Source organism: Zonotrichia leucophrys, chromosome 2, assembly GCF_028769735.1.
Source record: "Zonotrichia leucophrys gambelii isolate GWCS_2022_RI chromosome 2, RI_Zleu_2.0, whole genome shotgun sequence".
NCBI classification, from domain to species: Eukaryota; Metazoa; Chordata; class Aves; order Passeriformes; family Passerellidae; genus Zonotrichia; species Zonotrichia leucophrys.
Window position 1 is genome coordinate 66007961 of NC_088171.1, and position 16753 is coordinate 66024713.

General features: G+C 41.1%; 1 protein-coding gene across 1 annotated transcript in view; it reads left to right on the top strand.

Moving 5' to 3' along the window:
* Positions 1-16753, top strand: part of ELOVL2 (ELOVL fatty acid elongase 2) — a 50897-nt gene extending 34144 nt beyond the window's left edge. The window contains exons 4-8 of the mRNA XM_064705278.1: positions 7925-8002; positions 8562-8733; positions 10766-10890; positions 13014-13148; positions 13784-16753. Of these exons, the coding sequence (XP_064561348.1) occupies positions 7925-8002; positions 8562-8733; positions 10766-10890; positions 13014-13148; positions 13784-13912 (639 nt within the window). The 3' untranslated portion in view covers positions 13913-16753. The remainder of the gene's footprint in view (positions 1-7924; positions 8003-8561; positions 8734-10765; positions 10891-13013; positions 13149-13783) is intronic.

Genomic DNA, 16753 nt, shown 5'->3' on the forward strand with positions numbered 1-16753 from the left:
AGGATTAAATAAAATAGAGAGCAGTAAGCCAAATGCACTTTAGCTGTTTCTAGGAGCTGAAAATTCATCCCACATTAAGTCCAGTTTCTGAATTCTAGCCATAACTTGCATATTCACAGATGCCAATGTGATGAGAGGATTCCCAGGAGTGCCAGAATGATCAGGGCCATCAGCCACCACTTTTAGCCCTGAACCCTACAATTGAGGATATAGCTCACATATTACTAGAAAGTATAATGCCTGAATTAGACATAATGGGACAAAACAAAAGGAACAAATCAAAAATAGAAGGAGCACTAAAACTCTGTTTTATTCCATCATTATAATGACTCACATTAGAAGGATTTGTTTCCTATCTGTGCAAGTGTAGAAAAGATGGATCTTGTGTAACACAAATTCTAAGTAAACCTTTAACAGTGCAGATGATGGGAAAAGGGGAAAAAGATCTTTATCAATTTGAACTGTCCTGGAATTTTACTGAATACAACTACAACATAATCTTGCTTTTGGTATTTGTTTTGATTTTGTTTTGGGGTTTTGTGATAAATTATTGCTTACTCCTTCATTAAGTGTCCAGAAGTTAACAAATGTAAATTAAGTACAGAAATACGGAAAGATTCTAGATCCATCAATGTTGGTGCTTGAGGTGAAGGCTTCCTTTGAAGCAATTATTTAGTACTGAAAGACTATTTGTACCTTAGGGCAGAAAGAGAAAAAGAACAAAGTGAGAAACTAGAAGAGATCAGGTGCACTTTTCTATCATTTGAAGAAAAGGAGAAGAGGGAAAAAGGAAAACCTAGAGAGCAAAAGGTCACCGAGAGTGCATTGTAAAGCACTCTGTAAAATGTAAGGGCAAGAGCAAACTGATCTTTTGATCAAGTAAGAACTTTGTGTGAATGGAGTTAAATTACCAGGTGTTCTTCTATCTTAATCAAATAATTTATTTGGAGAGCTGAAGAGCTGACTCTGCTGTCCTTGCCTGCCGTTATTCCAGCTGGGTGCGTTGTCTTCACATCTCAGTTTTCATCCTCTGTGTTCTTCTTGTATTTCATACTGACCTTTCTGAGCTCTGCATTTCAGTAGAACATTTAACCTGGTCATTGAAAAATGCAGTGCTCTGGATCTCTCGTGCACATTCAAAAAGAATTCAGTAGAACCTTATGGGAAATCAAGAATAAAACTTCATACGATTAGGTTTTCCATATGTGCACAGCTTCTAATGCCACCACTGGTACCACAAAATATGATAGGGGAGATATTCAGAGCAGATGTAATCAAAGACTCATGGAAAATAGGCCTAGACAGGATTTCTTTTAGCCTGTCCCACTATCCCAGACAACAGCACTACTCAAAGTAATTACTATTCATAAGTAATTTTGAAGTCATTAGTTCACTAATCCTTCTATCAGGCTCCCATTTACTTAAGGAGTATTAAATAGAACTGGCTGGTAGTTTCTCAACAATGTGGCTTTACATTTGAAAGAGTTTTAGTTGATAAAAAAATTCAAACAGTTATCTCAACTTCACTTGGGAACAGGCTTGTATTTTTTGTCACCATGTTATGAATTCTCTGACCTAAAAACAGGAAGAAAGCATAGGACCACATATTTCTTCCATCTGGAATAACCAGTATCCTTTTAGCTACAATGGTCCAGGTGGAGGAGATATCCAGCTTGGGGTCCAGCAGTATGTTCTGCAGGTCAGGATAGCAAACTCCAGTTGGTGATTACAGAATTAACAGATCTTTTTGGGGGAGACACCATGCAAGCAATTTTTTGACCTCTAACCAGACCCATGGAAAGCTGGAGACCCTCACCAAGCAGTAGCCCAAAGCACACTTTTCACAGTTCTGTCCCCATGAAAAATATCTTGAATGCATCATAAAGAGGAACAACAAAATATTTCCCCCATGACAAATCTTGTGGGGTGTTTCCTATTCAGCACCTGGGTTTGTTTGGCACACCACCACCACTAAGTTTTTACATTTGGGGAAGCCATGGCACTAACAAAGTGGCACTCCCAGATCCCCTTCCACAGGGCTGCTCTCCAGCCATTCCTCCCCCAGTTCATACTTAGAATTTAAAGGATTGTGTTATATGAACCTATCCAACCATTCTAAATCCATCCACAAAAACATACAAAAACTAAAAGATTTAACAACTCAAATTAAAGAAGACAATAAGTCATAGTTAAATGATTTATTCAAGAATGGAGCTTTACACCTTAGCTAAGGGAACTTTGTAAAATAGGTCTATATGCATTAAGTGTTTTAGGGGTGATACTAATAGTAATACCTTACATACTTCAGTGTGTGCAACAAATAATAGACCAAACTATCAAAAAAGTTTTTGAGACATACAAGAGAGAGAAATCAGAAACAGATTCACAGAAAGTTCTCAAAATCTTACAGAGATAGTACATAAAAGTATAGACAGAGGAAAGTTGTTAATTAAGACCTTAAAACAAGTGAGACTTTTTCAAACAATGAATCATAATTACTATCAAATATAACTTATACCCTTTAAACTAACTAAATTTTCACAACATTAAAATTGCAGTGTTGTAATATAGTAATGCTTAATACAAACAAAAAAGATGCTTTAAACAAGTAATAAACAGATATACTGCAGTAAAGCTCTATAAAACACAAAGTAGTTAATAAACAACACAGTTACAAAAGTTTCTTTTTAGTTGAACTGAGAAGGGGACTTGTGGGAATCCCTAAAATCAGAGGGTTTTGGGAAAGCTGCAAAAGGCAGACCTCAGAGATAGCAGAACTGCAATTAGAGCTGAGCAGTAGCCATAAGATTTGTCAGCAGAAAAGTTACATAAGATGTAGAAAGTAAGGACATCCCAGCAGTCAGATCCAGCATTTGGATTTGTTACATTTCATCCCACTGATGACTGCCCAATGCTCCACTCTACCTCTCTGCAAAGACTCCTGTCCCCCAAGAGAGTCAGCAGCACCTCCCTGTCTTGTGCCATCAGCAAACCTGCTAAGGGGGCATTCAATTCCTGCCTCCAGACCACTGAGAGGTATTTGCACAGCTCTGGCCCTAGAACCGATCCTGAGGAACGCCCCTGGTGACTGCTCACCAGCCAGATGTAGCCCAGTGCTGCTGCCTTGCCCTCTGCTTTCCTCCTGCCCTGGGACAAGGGGGAATATCTTATTGCTTCCAGGCATTTCCTCTCTGAGAAGGTCCAACCACGCACAGAGATTTTTCTGTAACTCAAAAGAGCACGGAGAACCTGCAGTCAGTAGAAATGGCAATATCCATTTAGAAAATCACATCATTTTCCTTTCTAGCCTATGGGGAACAGATGAAAAACAAGCTACAGCTGTGAGATTTTTGAATTTGAGAGCTTAAAATGAGAAGAGCACAGGCCCCTGGGTCAGGCTGTCAGAGCTTACTCAGTGAGGTGAGAGGATTACATCATCTTTTGGTACCTGCTGCCCACCCCTGAAACCTCTGACAAAGGAGCCAACTTTCAATTCTGAACACTCTGATTCCCCATTTACAAAAATAAGGCAGGAGTTGGACTATAGTGCAAAAACAACTCATGAATTCTTGTGCTGTTTGTACTTGAGTAGATGAATAGAAGTAATTAGTGTGAAAACAGGAATCTGTTAAGAACAACATTAAGGGAAACAGCAAAAGATGAAAACTCTACTAATTAATAGAATGTTGCTACTTAGCAGAAAATTTTCGCAAGTCAGCAGTTTGCTCTTTACGTGATCTGTTTTTCCAAATAGCTTCAAACAATACTTGTTTTAATACTATTTTCAGAATAGGCTACCAAGAATGCAAAGAATCCAAAAAATTGTTTGTTGCAGGAAGAGAATTTCTGTTTCAAAAGATAGGGGGGATTTCTCCTCTCTTTGATAGTTCCTGCACTTGCACCATCTCTGAGAGATTGATACACCATCAGCTCTGCAGAGTTGTGACTCCTCAATATACAAAAGGGAATGTGGCTGAAACAGTACAAGTAATCTATGTTCGGTATCAGAGACCTTGAACCAAAAAAAAAAAAAGCCTTGTATCAAGACAGGCTTCTGTTCCAGATATGCATCTGGCTCATTTGGCACCATTGAGTCAGCTGCTTACCTTCCACAGCCAACAGGAAAGTCATGGCCTAGGATCACCAGGATCCCACAGGAACCCATAAAAATTACTCGCTGCTTTCCAAATTTCCACGCTTTCCTTTCTTTTTTTCTTTTCCTAATAAGGAAGTTAGCCAGAAATCTTGAAAATTATCTCGCAAAGCAGAGGAGTCAAAACTCAAAGTGAATTATTTTCCTTAAAGGAGACACAGCAGTATATTAGGTGCCTACAACAGAGAATAGAAATGTTGAGCTACAGAAAAGCTGATGTGAAAGACTGAGATTAAAATAAGTAAAAAAACCCTCCAGTCTAAGCTACTGCCTTTTGAAATGCAGACACAAACCAGAGGAAACTCTTCTGCCAAGTAAAATGATAGGGGAATAAATGAACAGAATGATCTTAAAAATCTGGTAATTTTAAAATCATGGAAGAATGAACAAAAGAAATTAAATAAAACCATGCAGTCTGACAGAGTGGTATTCTGACCCCAAAGCTTACTCCCCATTTGCCTGCTGACCATTTGTAAGGAGTTGCAGATTACCCAATTACCAAATTGAGAAATTGCGACACGAAAAGTTGAAAAGAAATATTGATGTTGAAAAGAAATATTTTTCATGAGCCTCTAAGGGTTTTTTCATCTCATTTTCAAACACGCAATCTTTGAATGAAATACTTGAAAAAAATAAACGCAAAACCTTGAGATACTACTGAGCTCATCTGTTCAGCACTGGCAGGAAAGCTTCATAAAATGTGTCAAGTTGGAAGACTCCCATCGAGATGATTGACTCCAACTCCTGGCCCTGCACATGACACCCCAGCAGTCACACTGTTGCCTGAGAGCATTGCCCAAACACTTCCTGAGCTTTCTTGGGCCTGGTGCTGTGACCACTTCCCTGGGGAGCCTCTTCCAGTGCCCAACCACCCTCTGGGTGAGAACTTTTTTACTGATATTCAACTTAAACCTCCCCTCACGCAGCTTCATGTTGCTCCCTTGGGTCCTGTCACTGGTCACCAGACGGAAGAGATCAGTGCCTGCCCCTCCTCTTCCCCTCATGAGAAAGTTGTAACTGCAATGAGGTCTCCCCTCAATCTCCTTTCCAGTCTGAACAGACCAAGTGACCTCAGTCTCTCCTTGTAAGGCTTGCCCTCAAGGCCCTTCACCATCTTTGTTACTCTCCTTTGGATGCTTTCTAACAGCTTAATGTCTTTGTCATATTGTGCCTCCCAGAACTGCCCCCAGCACTGGAGGTGAGGCTGCCCCAGCCCAGAGCAGAGCAGGACAATCCCCTCCCTTGCCTGCCTGGCCATGCTGTGCCTGATGCCCCCCAGGACAGGGCTGGCCCTCCTGGCTGCCAGGGCACTGCTGGCTCGTGTTCAGCTTGCCACTGACCAGGAGCCCCAGGTCCCTTTCCATGGGGCTGCATTCCAGCCTCTCTTTCCAGTCTGTCTGTACATCCAGGGCTGCTGTATCCCAGGTGCAGAACTCTGGTTTTTTATCCCAGGGACCATTCCATCTGTTACCCTCCTAGTCTTGTGATGTAATTTAGTTTACTAATCTGCACAGTGTCAGGAAGATTTGGAGCCCACATAAGCATTAGGTCTATTTTTTCCTTCAACTTTTCTTTTTCTTTCTGTTCCTCCTGTAGCTGTCTCTGGAGCTGTTCTATTTTAAAGGACAGTAGTAACTCTGTTGCTTTCCTTCTCAGTTTTCAGTCCTTGCTTGTCTTTAATATTATCTTTTCTGTAGTGGCAGGCAGCTTCTGGAAAGGTATCTAACACTTTGCAAATGATCACTTTCTTCTTCCTAGCCTTTATACAGCCCCTAGCAACTTACAGATGTTCCTCCACAACTTTCCAATCACACCAGTTATCCTGAGCCCACTTGTCTGAGAACTTAGGACTTGGACATCGTCCATGCTTTTGTGAGTAGTCAGTGATTGTAGTCAGCTTGCAAAACTGCTGACTACACCAATTTTTGGTGAATGCCTGTTTTAAGGTCATTCAACAAATTGCTGGCAAAGGTATCATCAAAAATAGGTTTAATATAGAAGTGAAAGTACAACAGAGTTCTTTGGCAAGGCTCACTCTACTACTTACCAGATGGTTAAAAAAAGCAAACAAAAAACCAGCATCAATCAATCCAGACAAAAATATCCCCAAGGTATCTCCATGAAAGACTGCAGCTCCTGACATGTGGTGAGACACCACCTTCCTTCCTCAGGGCTTTACCCAGGACCTGCTGGGCAATCAACTGGCCCTCACTCCTGACCTTTAATACACAAGGAGGCAACAGGCAAAAGATTTTTCAGAAATCAATCCACTGTAATAATTCACAAACTGGAAGAGTAGTAAAATAGACTGATCAAAATATTGAAAATTGTACATTTTCCAGCAAACTTCTGTGAACCAACATTTTACCTACTGCAGCACAAAATTTTGAGGCCAAGTTTCTGCAGCAAAGCCGAAAAATATAAAGGAATATGTTTGTTTCAATTGTTACATATAATTTCTCTATAAAACACTCATTAGCTATATACTCTCATCTCTCTCTGCAATTTCTATGGGTTGTTTTGGCCACCTAAAACAGCTAAGTTCACATTACAGGGACAATGACGGAGTGTGAATTCAGAAGAAAAATAGTAAAAGACTGTGGTTCTCCAGGTTTCAGTGCATTTTAATGTGAATTTAAAATAAGCATTCTAGGCTACTTTCTAATCCTCCAGATATTATCAATAATAATTTTTTAATGTATTTACTCTAGGAATTAATTTATTTTGATCACTGAGGATGTCTCTGCTTCACTTTTATATAGACTGTCACAGATTCAACACAGAACAGTTCTTTTCATTGTGAACTAGAGGGAAAAGTTCTGTGCTGACACACATCATTCCTGTGAATGTAGCTCCAGAGCTGAAGTGACCCACTTCTCTCAGCATCTTGCAGTTCTGCTTACAGCATAGCACTTGGATGCATTTCTCCCACCTTCCCTCTCTGCAGTGTCTGCAGAGGGTGAGAAAGACTCCAGAACATGAGTTGCTCAGTTTGTCCCCAAACCCACTTTGCACTTATTTGAGAATAAGCAAGACCTTTTAAAAATCAATGGATTCTACATGGCATTTATAAGCAAGAGATGATGATGTCTCTTCCACAAGGGCTGCTGAGTGCTTTAGGTGGCTGTTGCTATAAAAATAGTCCATATTGGAGGCTACCATATGGTTTTCTAGAAACCTGCTCCATCCCAGTGCTGCACTCTGATATTTCATTGCTCTGTTTCCCCATGTGACATGTGCAGAATCTAAGAAATTGCTTGTGTGCTGTTTCACCCCTCCACTCAGCACCGTGCCTGCTCTCCTTCACTTCCTCCAACATTTAACAGTGGAGGATAGAGTCATGTATGGCATTGGGAAATATTTCTCCCATTGCACTACTTTGCATTTGCCTTCTCTTTGCTTCCCTGGCAAACAGGGAATTTTTCTCAAGGACAGCTTTGCACAAGTAGCCGTGTTAAGCTCTGTTCATACTGCTTCAGGACAAAGATACAATATTCCAGCATTTTCTTTGGAGGTGCATTAAATAGTGAGAGATTTTAATGCATGGCTTGAAGGCTCTAAAGCCAGAGAAAGAGAAGGAATGCATCATTTCATCTCTCCAGCTTAAATGATGCCTTTCCCCTTTCAAAATACAAGATATTAGCAAGTTGTCTGGTTCAACAGCATCAGTTCGTGGAAGGAGTGGGTACCCACCAATGAGGACAGAACAACTGCAGGGGGAAAAACCATTCCATCTGTTCATGAATGTAATTCCTCTGTTTTCTGTTCCAGCTCATCCTTGCCACGTGGGAAGGCGGCTACAACCTGCAGTGCCAGAACCTCCACAGCGCAGGGGAGGCTGATATCCGGGTGAGAGACAAAGCAGCTCTGCCCTCAGCATCCTGTCTGTTTAAACCGTCTCTAACTGTCCTAGCACATATCCTGAGCTCTGATAAAATATCTCTACTCTAGAGAAAGATAGATTTCATTGTGTAGAGTATCAAATTTAGATTTTTTTCTTCAAAAGAAGAATCTGGCAGCAAAATCTGTTTAGGGTCAAGGAAATGGTAGCACCCTTAAAAAAACTGAACAAACGACTCCAAAATGAAGCAAAACCCCACCCACAAGACTGTACCTTTGGAAAAAAAAACCCAACGAAACAATTAGAAAACCCTTCCTCAAAGTTTCTATTTCTTAAATTATATTTTCATAATTTTCTATAAAATTTCTTAAAAGATATGTGTTTTTTTACAAAACTGCTTCATTGAAAAGCAAAATAAAATTCAATACAGAGCTTGTGCTTCTCCTTTTATAGCATATTAATGCCTTCTGAGAAGTTGCAAGCCTAGGGAGTGAAGAAGTACAGTAATATTTAAGCAATTGTATGGACAGATATTGATCTCCTGCTCCTTTGTTCTTGCTTGTACAGGTAGCCAAGGTGCTGTGGTGGTATTATTTTTCCAAAGTAATTGAATTCATGGACACTATCTTCTTTGTGCTGAGAAAGAAAAGCAGCCAGATCACCTTCCTTCACGTGTATCACCATGCCACTATGTTTAACATTTGGTGGTGTGTTCTGAACTGGATACCTTGTGGGCAGAGTAAGTCTTTGTTTGCTTCATCACCTGGGGTCTAAGTCAGCTGCAGCTGGGGAGGAATCACATCACCATGCAAAGGAATTGTGTCACTGTGCAATGTGAGGGCACCTTTAGGGTTCAGCTGCTGACCACCTGCAGAACACAGGAAAATGAAAAGCATTGTTGAAAGTTCAGGCCAAAAATACCTGAGTGTTAGGCCTTAGACTTTTCACTTAGCTGCCACAACTCATGTATTTACTTCTCTTCAAACTTCTTTTAAGCATCACAGTACTGAGTAGCACAGAGGAGCCAGCACACACAAGACCTACTTCAAAAGTAGATGCAGGAAGAAGTCATGGCCCTGGTAAAGCCTTTATCAATCACAACAAATAAAATCAATGCCCCTTTTACAGGCTCAACTCTTGCATAATCTCTGCTTTAGCAAGATACTTTATTTAGTCACTAATTAAAACACCAGTTTGAGTTTGTTCTGTTTTGTATGAAAATACATCCTCAGAAAGTTACAGTAGCTGTCATCACCTTCCCTGTTAGGAAGGGATCTGTAGTGCCACAGGCTGGTCACTTGGCATTTGTATAAGAACTTCAAACAGCAGAGAACTACTTCAGCTGTCTCACAACAGGCACACTTTTCCAGGGCTTCACACAGCTAGAGGCTCGTGTGGAACTGCTTCCAAAGCTGAGAAAAAACCCAGTTTTCCTGCAACATATTAGAGTGAGTTACCTCAGCCCGTTGCAACATTTGTAAAGAAACTTGTTGCAGGTCTTTTTCAGAGCTAAAAGCAGAATTGGCATTTGTTGTCACTTACTGTGGACAGCACAAAATCAAAGTAAATCAGTGTTAGAGGTAGAAGCAGGGATCAGAGATTTCATAGCGATTAGGAACTATTTCTAGAGGTGAAAACAAATCAGTGGGAGTTTGTGCTTTGTAATGTGTGGTGCCCACAGTCTACACTAGTGCTACACTACTGTAGTTAAACCAGCAGCTAAGTAATTAATCGGCGGCAAAATCAGAACAACTGGTGAGTCCCTCTTGTAGTTGTAGCACCGCCATCAAACTCATAAGCACACAGCAGAGCAGTGCTGCTGCTTCTCCACAGTCTGCAAAGTACAGAGGATAATTAATTTCCTCTAGAACTAGTATTCACTAAATGTAACTAATAAGAGTAGCAAGGTATTATCGGGGATGAAATTCTATAAACGTGCATCTAGCAGAGGAGTCAATGAAGAAAATAAGAGCAATGATCAAACACAGGCACAAAAGGCTGGTTCAGTTCAGAGTAAAGCCCTTGCTACAGCACCACACAGCAGGAGTACAGGAGCCTCCCAGGGTCCTAAGCTGCATACTAGCAGCAAAGTCACCCACAGCAGTGTTTAAAGCTTACAGGAATAATAGAAAGACATATAGCAAGAAGAACTTCAGGAGAGGGAAGAAAATAACCTGTAAACTACAGAATAGGAGAAAGTGGAGGAGAAGAAAAATACCAGATAAAAACACAAAATTCAGCATAAGAACAACTCTAGAAAGTACCATTTGGTTTTTCAGTTGCCCCTAGGAGAGCACCTCTACACATCAGGAATGTCTTTAGCAAGAAATAAGCATGAAAGGAATATGTTGTCATCTTACTGCAAGGGTTCATTACTGTTGTCTCCTTATCAAAAGGGTTTCACACCTTCTTGGTGTTTCTTATGGGCAGCTCCTCAGAGCAGTGACTCTTTCTTCTTCACAAAGGAGCCAACTGACTCCAGGTCCCAACCGGCCACCCCACTCTTTTATAGCACTCTTCTTCCCATGGGTTACAGCTGTGACCTGTTAAAGCCAGGCCTGTTCCTAATCTTTGATAACTGGCCCAGCTGCAACTCCTTAGGGGTAAGATTACTTTCTACACTATCTTTATTTTCTTATATTCTATCCCCCTACAGGAATACTTGCATTTGCAAGAGATTCAATATAGAAGCAATACAACAAGCAATAATATCCTCTCTCACTTTTTAGCAGTTGGTACTTAATTATTTTTTCCCTACTGGATTTTTATAGGCTTCTTTGGACCCACTTTGAATAGCTTTATCCACGTGCTTATGTATTCTTACTATGGACTGTCAGTCATCCCTTCCATGCGCAAATATCTCTGGTGGAAGAAATACCTCACTCAGGCACAGCTGGTATGTATCTGTTTTAATCTCATTTTTAACTACCAGAAATCCTTCAAAGTGTGAGAGAGGATGAAATGAACTATAGGTAAACATTGTTATTTACACAATTAAGCCAGTTAGAATTGAAGTACAACTAAACTATCATACAGCATAAGTCACTAGTGCAGCTTAATAAATTTAATGAAGGAAATTATGTTCAGAAGTGTTATCTGTAGATAAACAGTAGAAACTCTTTAGTCCACAAAATTCTGTTCATTTTGAACCATTGCATAGGAAATAACTGCTCTTTAATTGTGGAAAAAACTGATTTAAAAGTCACAAAAAATGTCTGACAGAGCCAGCTCCAAGACAGACACCCCTGCTGGCCAAAGCTGAGCCCATCAGCAAAGCTGGGAGCACCTCCGTGATATCATATTTATTCAAGGGTGAAACACATAGCACAGCAGCTGGGAGAGAAGACAGGAAACGTGAGAAGCCCTGCAATTAGCCAGGTCAGAACAGAAAGAGGGAATTAGCACCAAAAACTCCCCTGCAGCAGTGGTGGATGCTGGTGAAGCTGTTCCCCTGCAGCCCCTGGAGGACCTCACGCTGCAGCAATGGACATGTCTGCCCTGAAGCAAGTTACAGCCAGTGGGAAAATAGGCTCACATGGACCCATGGAGAGAGGAGCCCACCCTGGAGCAGATTTGCTGGCAGAATCTGTGACCCCATGGGGGCCACATAGGAAAAGCCTGTTCCTGAAGCCTGGACCCTGTGGAAGGGACCCATGCTGGGGCAAATTGTGAAGAACTGCAGCTCATGGGAAATACCCACATTGGAACTCTCTCCCATGGGAGGGATTCCACACTGAAGCAGGGAAAGAGTGTGAGGAGAAAGGAGCAGCAAAGCCAAAACAATAGGGGCTGACTACAAACCCCATTCCGCTGCACCACATGGAGGTACAGGAGTGAAGTTCAGAAGTGAAGTTAAACCTGAGAAGAAACAGGGGTTTAGAGGAAGGTGTTTTTAATTTTATTTCTTGCTATCCTTCTGTGTTATTAATTGGCAGCACTTGACACTAATCTTTCTCAAGTCAAGTCTAATTTGTTTGTAACAGTAATAGGTAAGTTTTATTAATTACCCTAACTTGATCTCAATCCATAAATTCTTTTCATCCTATTTTCTCCCCCTGCTCTACTGAGGAGAAGAAGGGAGAGAGCTGCTGGGTGGGCAGCTGGCAGACAAGCCAGGTTAACCCACAACACAGTGGTACAACTGCAAAATGCAAAATGGTGTAAACAAAGTTTAGGCAATACAGAAATTGATTTCTAAAAGTCTGTTCCACCTGTTGCTGTACCTGAGGAGCTGAGCCACATCAAAAGTTCCTATCAACAAGATATAAGGCTTGATATGAAATGAAGTTTCTTTTACTTTTATCTTAGAGCCTGTTCATATTATTTGGAAGTTGAAATTTTTGCAGTGAGCTTTAAAATGCCCATGTAGAAATTTGCCTAGCAAGAACTGCTTCTCTGAGACCATCCCTGCAGGTGAAACACACTTCCCTGTTGGAAATGCACCTTAGTACACTGGTTTGAGGGCACACTTATCTGGCTGAGGAGAATTAGTGTGGGCTGTGGCTGACAGTTCTAAATACAGACAAGTCTCTGCAATTGCTTCCCTGTCTCATTTCTGCTTCCTTTGTCCCCTCCTTAACTCCATTAATGCAGGTGATAACCTATCTGAAATCCTTGGACCTGAGTTTCACGTTTTCTCTTCAGACTTCTAAAGCTATTGCCAGGAATCTTCAGAGTTTCCTCTGGTTTCTGCCCAGCAAGAGACAACAACTGTACCTGTGACAAGGACTGGAAGATAGAACAAAATCTACTAAATCTGAGAGGAAAAAAAAAACTTCCCTTTTGTCAACTAGGCCTATAAACTTACTTTTAGAAACCTCTGACCCCTTAGGATTTTATTTAATTTCACAAGAGCACCATTTTAACTTAACCCTCACAATGCATTCGGAGGTTATAAAGGGATACTTTTCAAGAGTACTCAAACTTTTACGGAGCAGGACTAGGGGACATTGCTGTGTCTGATTCAGCTAGCACTGACCCTTTCTCAGCAAATACACCTGAATTGCTGTCTCTCCACAGATCCAGTTTCTGCTCACGATTGTGCACACACTCAGTGCAGCTGTGAAGCCATGTGGATTCCCATTCGGCTGCCTCATGTTCCAGTCCTCCTACATGGCCACACTGGTCATCCTCTTCATCAACTTCTACATTAAGGTGAGCAGTCTTCTGAGAGCTCTCTGACAAAGATGGGGGAAAATAGAACTTTTTGGATAGCAGTCTGGGTGCACTCAGATGTAGAATGACCATCAGTGCTTAAAATATGTTACTCTTAAAATATATACATCATTTAAGAGTAACAGATTCAGTCATGTCTGAGAGAGAGAGAGTTACTCAGTAGTGATGACCTCCTCATTGCAGCTCAACTCTTCTGCACTTGTATAGCAAATCAGGTACTGCATTTAGTACATAGGTGGTCTGAATTTGCTTTGGTGGGCAAATTTTTGAGTCTTTCTCCTCCTTCGGGGGAAAAAAAAAAACCAGAGCTCTGTCTTTGCCTTGTTTACTTCAACATCTTTAGCAGGGAGTGCTCTAGCTTGCCTGCATACATAAAGCTTTTAGCGTACAAGGCTTGAAATCTCTTTTGACATTGAGGAGTATTACAGTAAGGCTAGTAAAGTAAAATCACCCACAGCAGTGAAAAGGCTACTGTACTCCTAATGCAGTCTGAAGCAAATATATACATCTGCATCAACAAACAGCAGACAAGCTCCATTTACAGTTAACCATAAGCAGTGTTTTGGCGGGCTTTAAACAAATCCAAATATTTATTTTGGATTTTGCTTTTATAGACATACCGGAAAGCACCTTCAAGAACAGCTGTAAAGGAAACCCCTGCCACAACAGAAATCAAGAATGGTTTCCATAAGGACTACTTTGCTGCTGCCAATGGATTGCAGAATAATAAGAAGGCACAATAAGTATAGTGTTTCCTATGTTTTTTTTTCTAAAGAGAAAAAGAAAAAAGACTGAATTATAAGCTTTAGCTTAAAACCTATTTGATTACATTTATCAGTTCTTTGTACCAGACACTTATTAATGTACTGCTGTTTAGGTTTTAACAAAATGAGTAGAATTACTTGTCTTGTCAAAGATCAACATCAGAACAAAGAAAGCCAAGATCTTTCTCATATGAAAAAGAAAACCTTTCTGATCTCTAATGCTGACACAAAAACGCCTTATGAAACACTTGATGGATAAATCCATCAATGCCTTCAAAAGGTTAGGACTCTGTTCAGACTAACATGGTGAGCACTTTCTGTGCATGTCAGAGGTCTTGAGGCAAGGCTTCACAGTGCACCCAGTACATCCAGCTGAACTGCAGCCAAGGCCAGGAAAATAAAGGAGGGGTGGCAGGAAAGGTGAGAATTTCACCTCTTCCATCACCATACCCCTCTTTTCTGCTTCTCAGCAATTCCCCAAAGCACACTAGCAAGGTAGCATTTGACCCTTTGGGAGCCCTGGGGAAGGACATGATAGGGGGCAGAGCCCAGGTGCACCATCCCACAGTTTGCAGGCAGTTATGGCTCCACACTCACTTGCTTTACACGAGTGCAACCTGATTCAAATGAACATAGAGCAAAACAAGTCACTTCGGATGTGCTAACTTAACAGAAGTCCTTAGTAAATGGATTTTGAAAGAGATAGGGTCATGCAAACTTAAGGCAGATAAATCCTTGAGTGTAAATGTGTGTAAAGTTAATCCTATACAAACACTGCTAATTCAAAGCAAACTGTCATGCTACATATTAATAGACTAGAAGATACAGAAAATTTGTGAGTTCAGCAATGAGCCAAGCAGGTTATACAGGAGTTTCTGTGGCAGGTGGACCTTAGTCAGACTTGTCACTGGCTGGAGAAACAGACAGGATCAAGGCACAAGCTGCTGGAGGGGAAGTAAGGAGATATCTGCTGTCTGCAGCTATAAAGGTGTCTCCCAACAGTCCATCACCATGTCTGTTGCTACAGTTCACTGCATTTACCCCCACTTAAATGCTTAGAAATGAAGAATACCCAGGGTTAATGTCATGAGTCTGCCCTCACCCTTTTCTCATTTAGCCCACTTAATTTCCTCTACTAAAAACAGACACAGACTTTTTTTCCTCACAGTGAAGTAGTTTGGATCTCTTCCATTCTCATGTCTAAAATTCTCTTTTCAAAAACAACTTTCAGAGTCACTCCAGCCCAGCAAGTACCTTGAAGTGAAGCAGTTCTGTAAAGGAAATATGTTCTCTCACTCCTGTCACCTTGCAGAGTCCCACAGAAGGAGGAGGACAAAACACATACCTAGCCAACACAGAAGGCCCACATGTAGAAGAGGCTGTCCCAAATCCTGCTGTCCAATTTTTCTCCACTTCTAGAGGGTCAGTTATCTCCTCCAGATACCCCCATTTAGATGATCTGCTGTCAGGAGGTCTTGGAGACTGCAGGCATAAAGGCAGGAGGAAGGTTTATCCCAGGGAGCAGTATGGATACAGGGCAGCCAGCCTCACCAGGAGAGACTGCAGCCCAGAGGGCTCATGGATAGGAAGGAAAGAGGCTGAGGAAGTGGTACAGGAGGGGAAGAAGAACAGATGGGGTTGTCCAGTAAAAGCAGGAGGAGAAAATGGCATGAAGAAGGGTGTCTTGTGTCAGAATTCTGCTTGACTGTGTGCTTGAAAGTCCCATTGAATGCCATCTGTCTCCAGCCAGTTCTAGCTCCATTGTAACGTGGACAAAACTTTTCTGCTTCAGCAGAAAACAGAAGTTCCCAAAATGCTACAGCAGAAACAGCACCTCTTAGCAGCCTGACTGCTGAACTTCATTGTTGTCAACTGGGTGACCAAAATAGCTGCAACATTCAAACACTTTTACACCAGCACACCAGCCTAGGTCTACCTGGTACATATTCACATTTGCTCCCCTCTTCATGAAGATGGTCATGAAACCTCACTTACTGAAAGTCAGTGTTTTGTTTTATTTAACACTCAGTAAGGGGGAAAGCAGCCACCCAAAAGACAAAACCCAACTAAAAAAAGCCAAGAACCCTGCATTCACAAAGCCTGGACACTGTATGGATATGCTATTTCCCTCTGGCCCTTCCAGAAACTTTACAGGCATTTCTGATTGATACTGTAAAAATCCCAAGACATAAGAAATTAGTGGGTTTGACTGAGGGTGTTTTACACAGCCCTGAGTAAAGGGAGAGCTTCAGAGCTCTGTAGAAATCAGTTTAATACTGGAAGCCAGGGTAAAAGCAGAGGAATTTGAAGGAGCTGACAAGATAGTGAAGAAGGCAATGAGCTGGACCCTTCATCTAAAGCAGGCAACACAAGGGTTGTGTGGCCCAGCATGGATTTTAGGCCGAGTGGAGTCCATAATCTTTTGATGGCAAAGCATGCATTTGACTATCAAGGTGGAAAGCGTCAGCTGTGCTAAGTGTTAAAGTTTACTATGGCAATCAAACCCACAGATATTGTCTTTTGTTCTCTTGAAACCTCATTCAAAAGAAAAGGAAATAAATGCCTTACTTGAAAATTCAAAGGGCTGGGGAAAAAAAAAACAAAAGAAAATGAAAAAAAAAAAAAAAAGGAAAAAAACCAGATGGTCTCAGATCTTGCAGATCCAGATCAGCCAGGAAGGCTGGAATCAGGTATGTTTAAAATTCTTCAGATATGTCTTAACACCTTCCAAATGCCGCAACTTTGAAGAAAGAAGCATTGACTTTTTAAACTGATTTTCCTGTAATACATAACACTGTAAATAAACAAATTTTACTATCA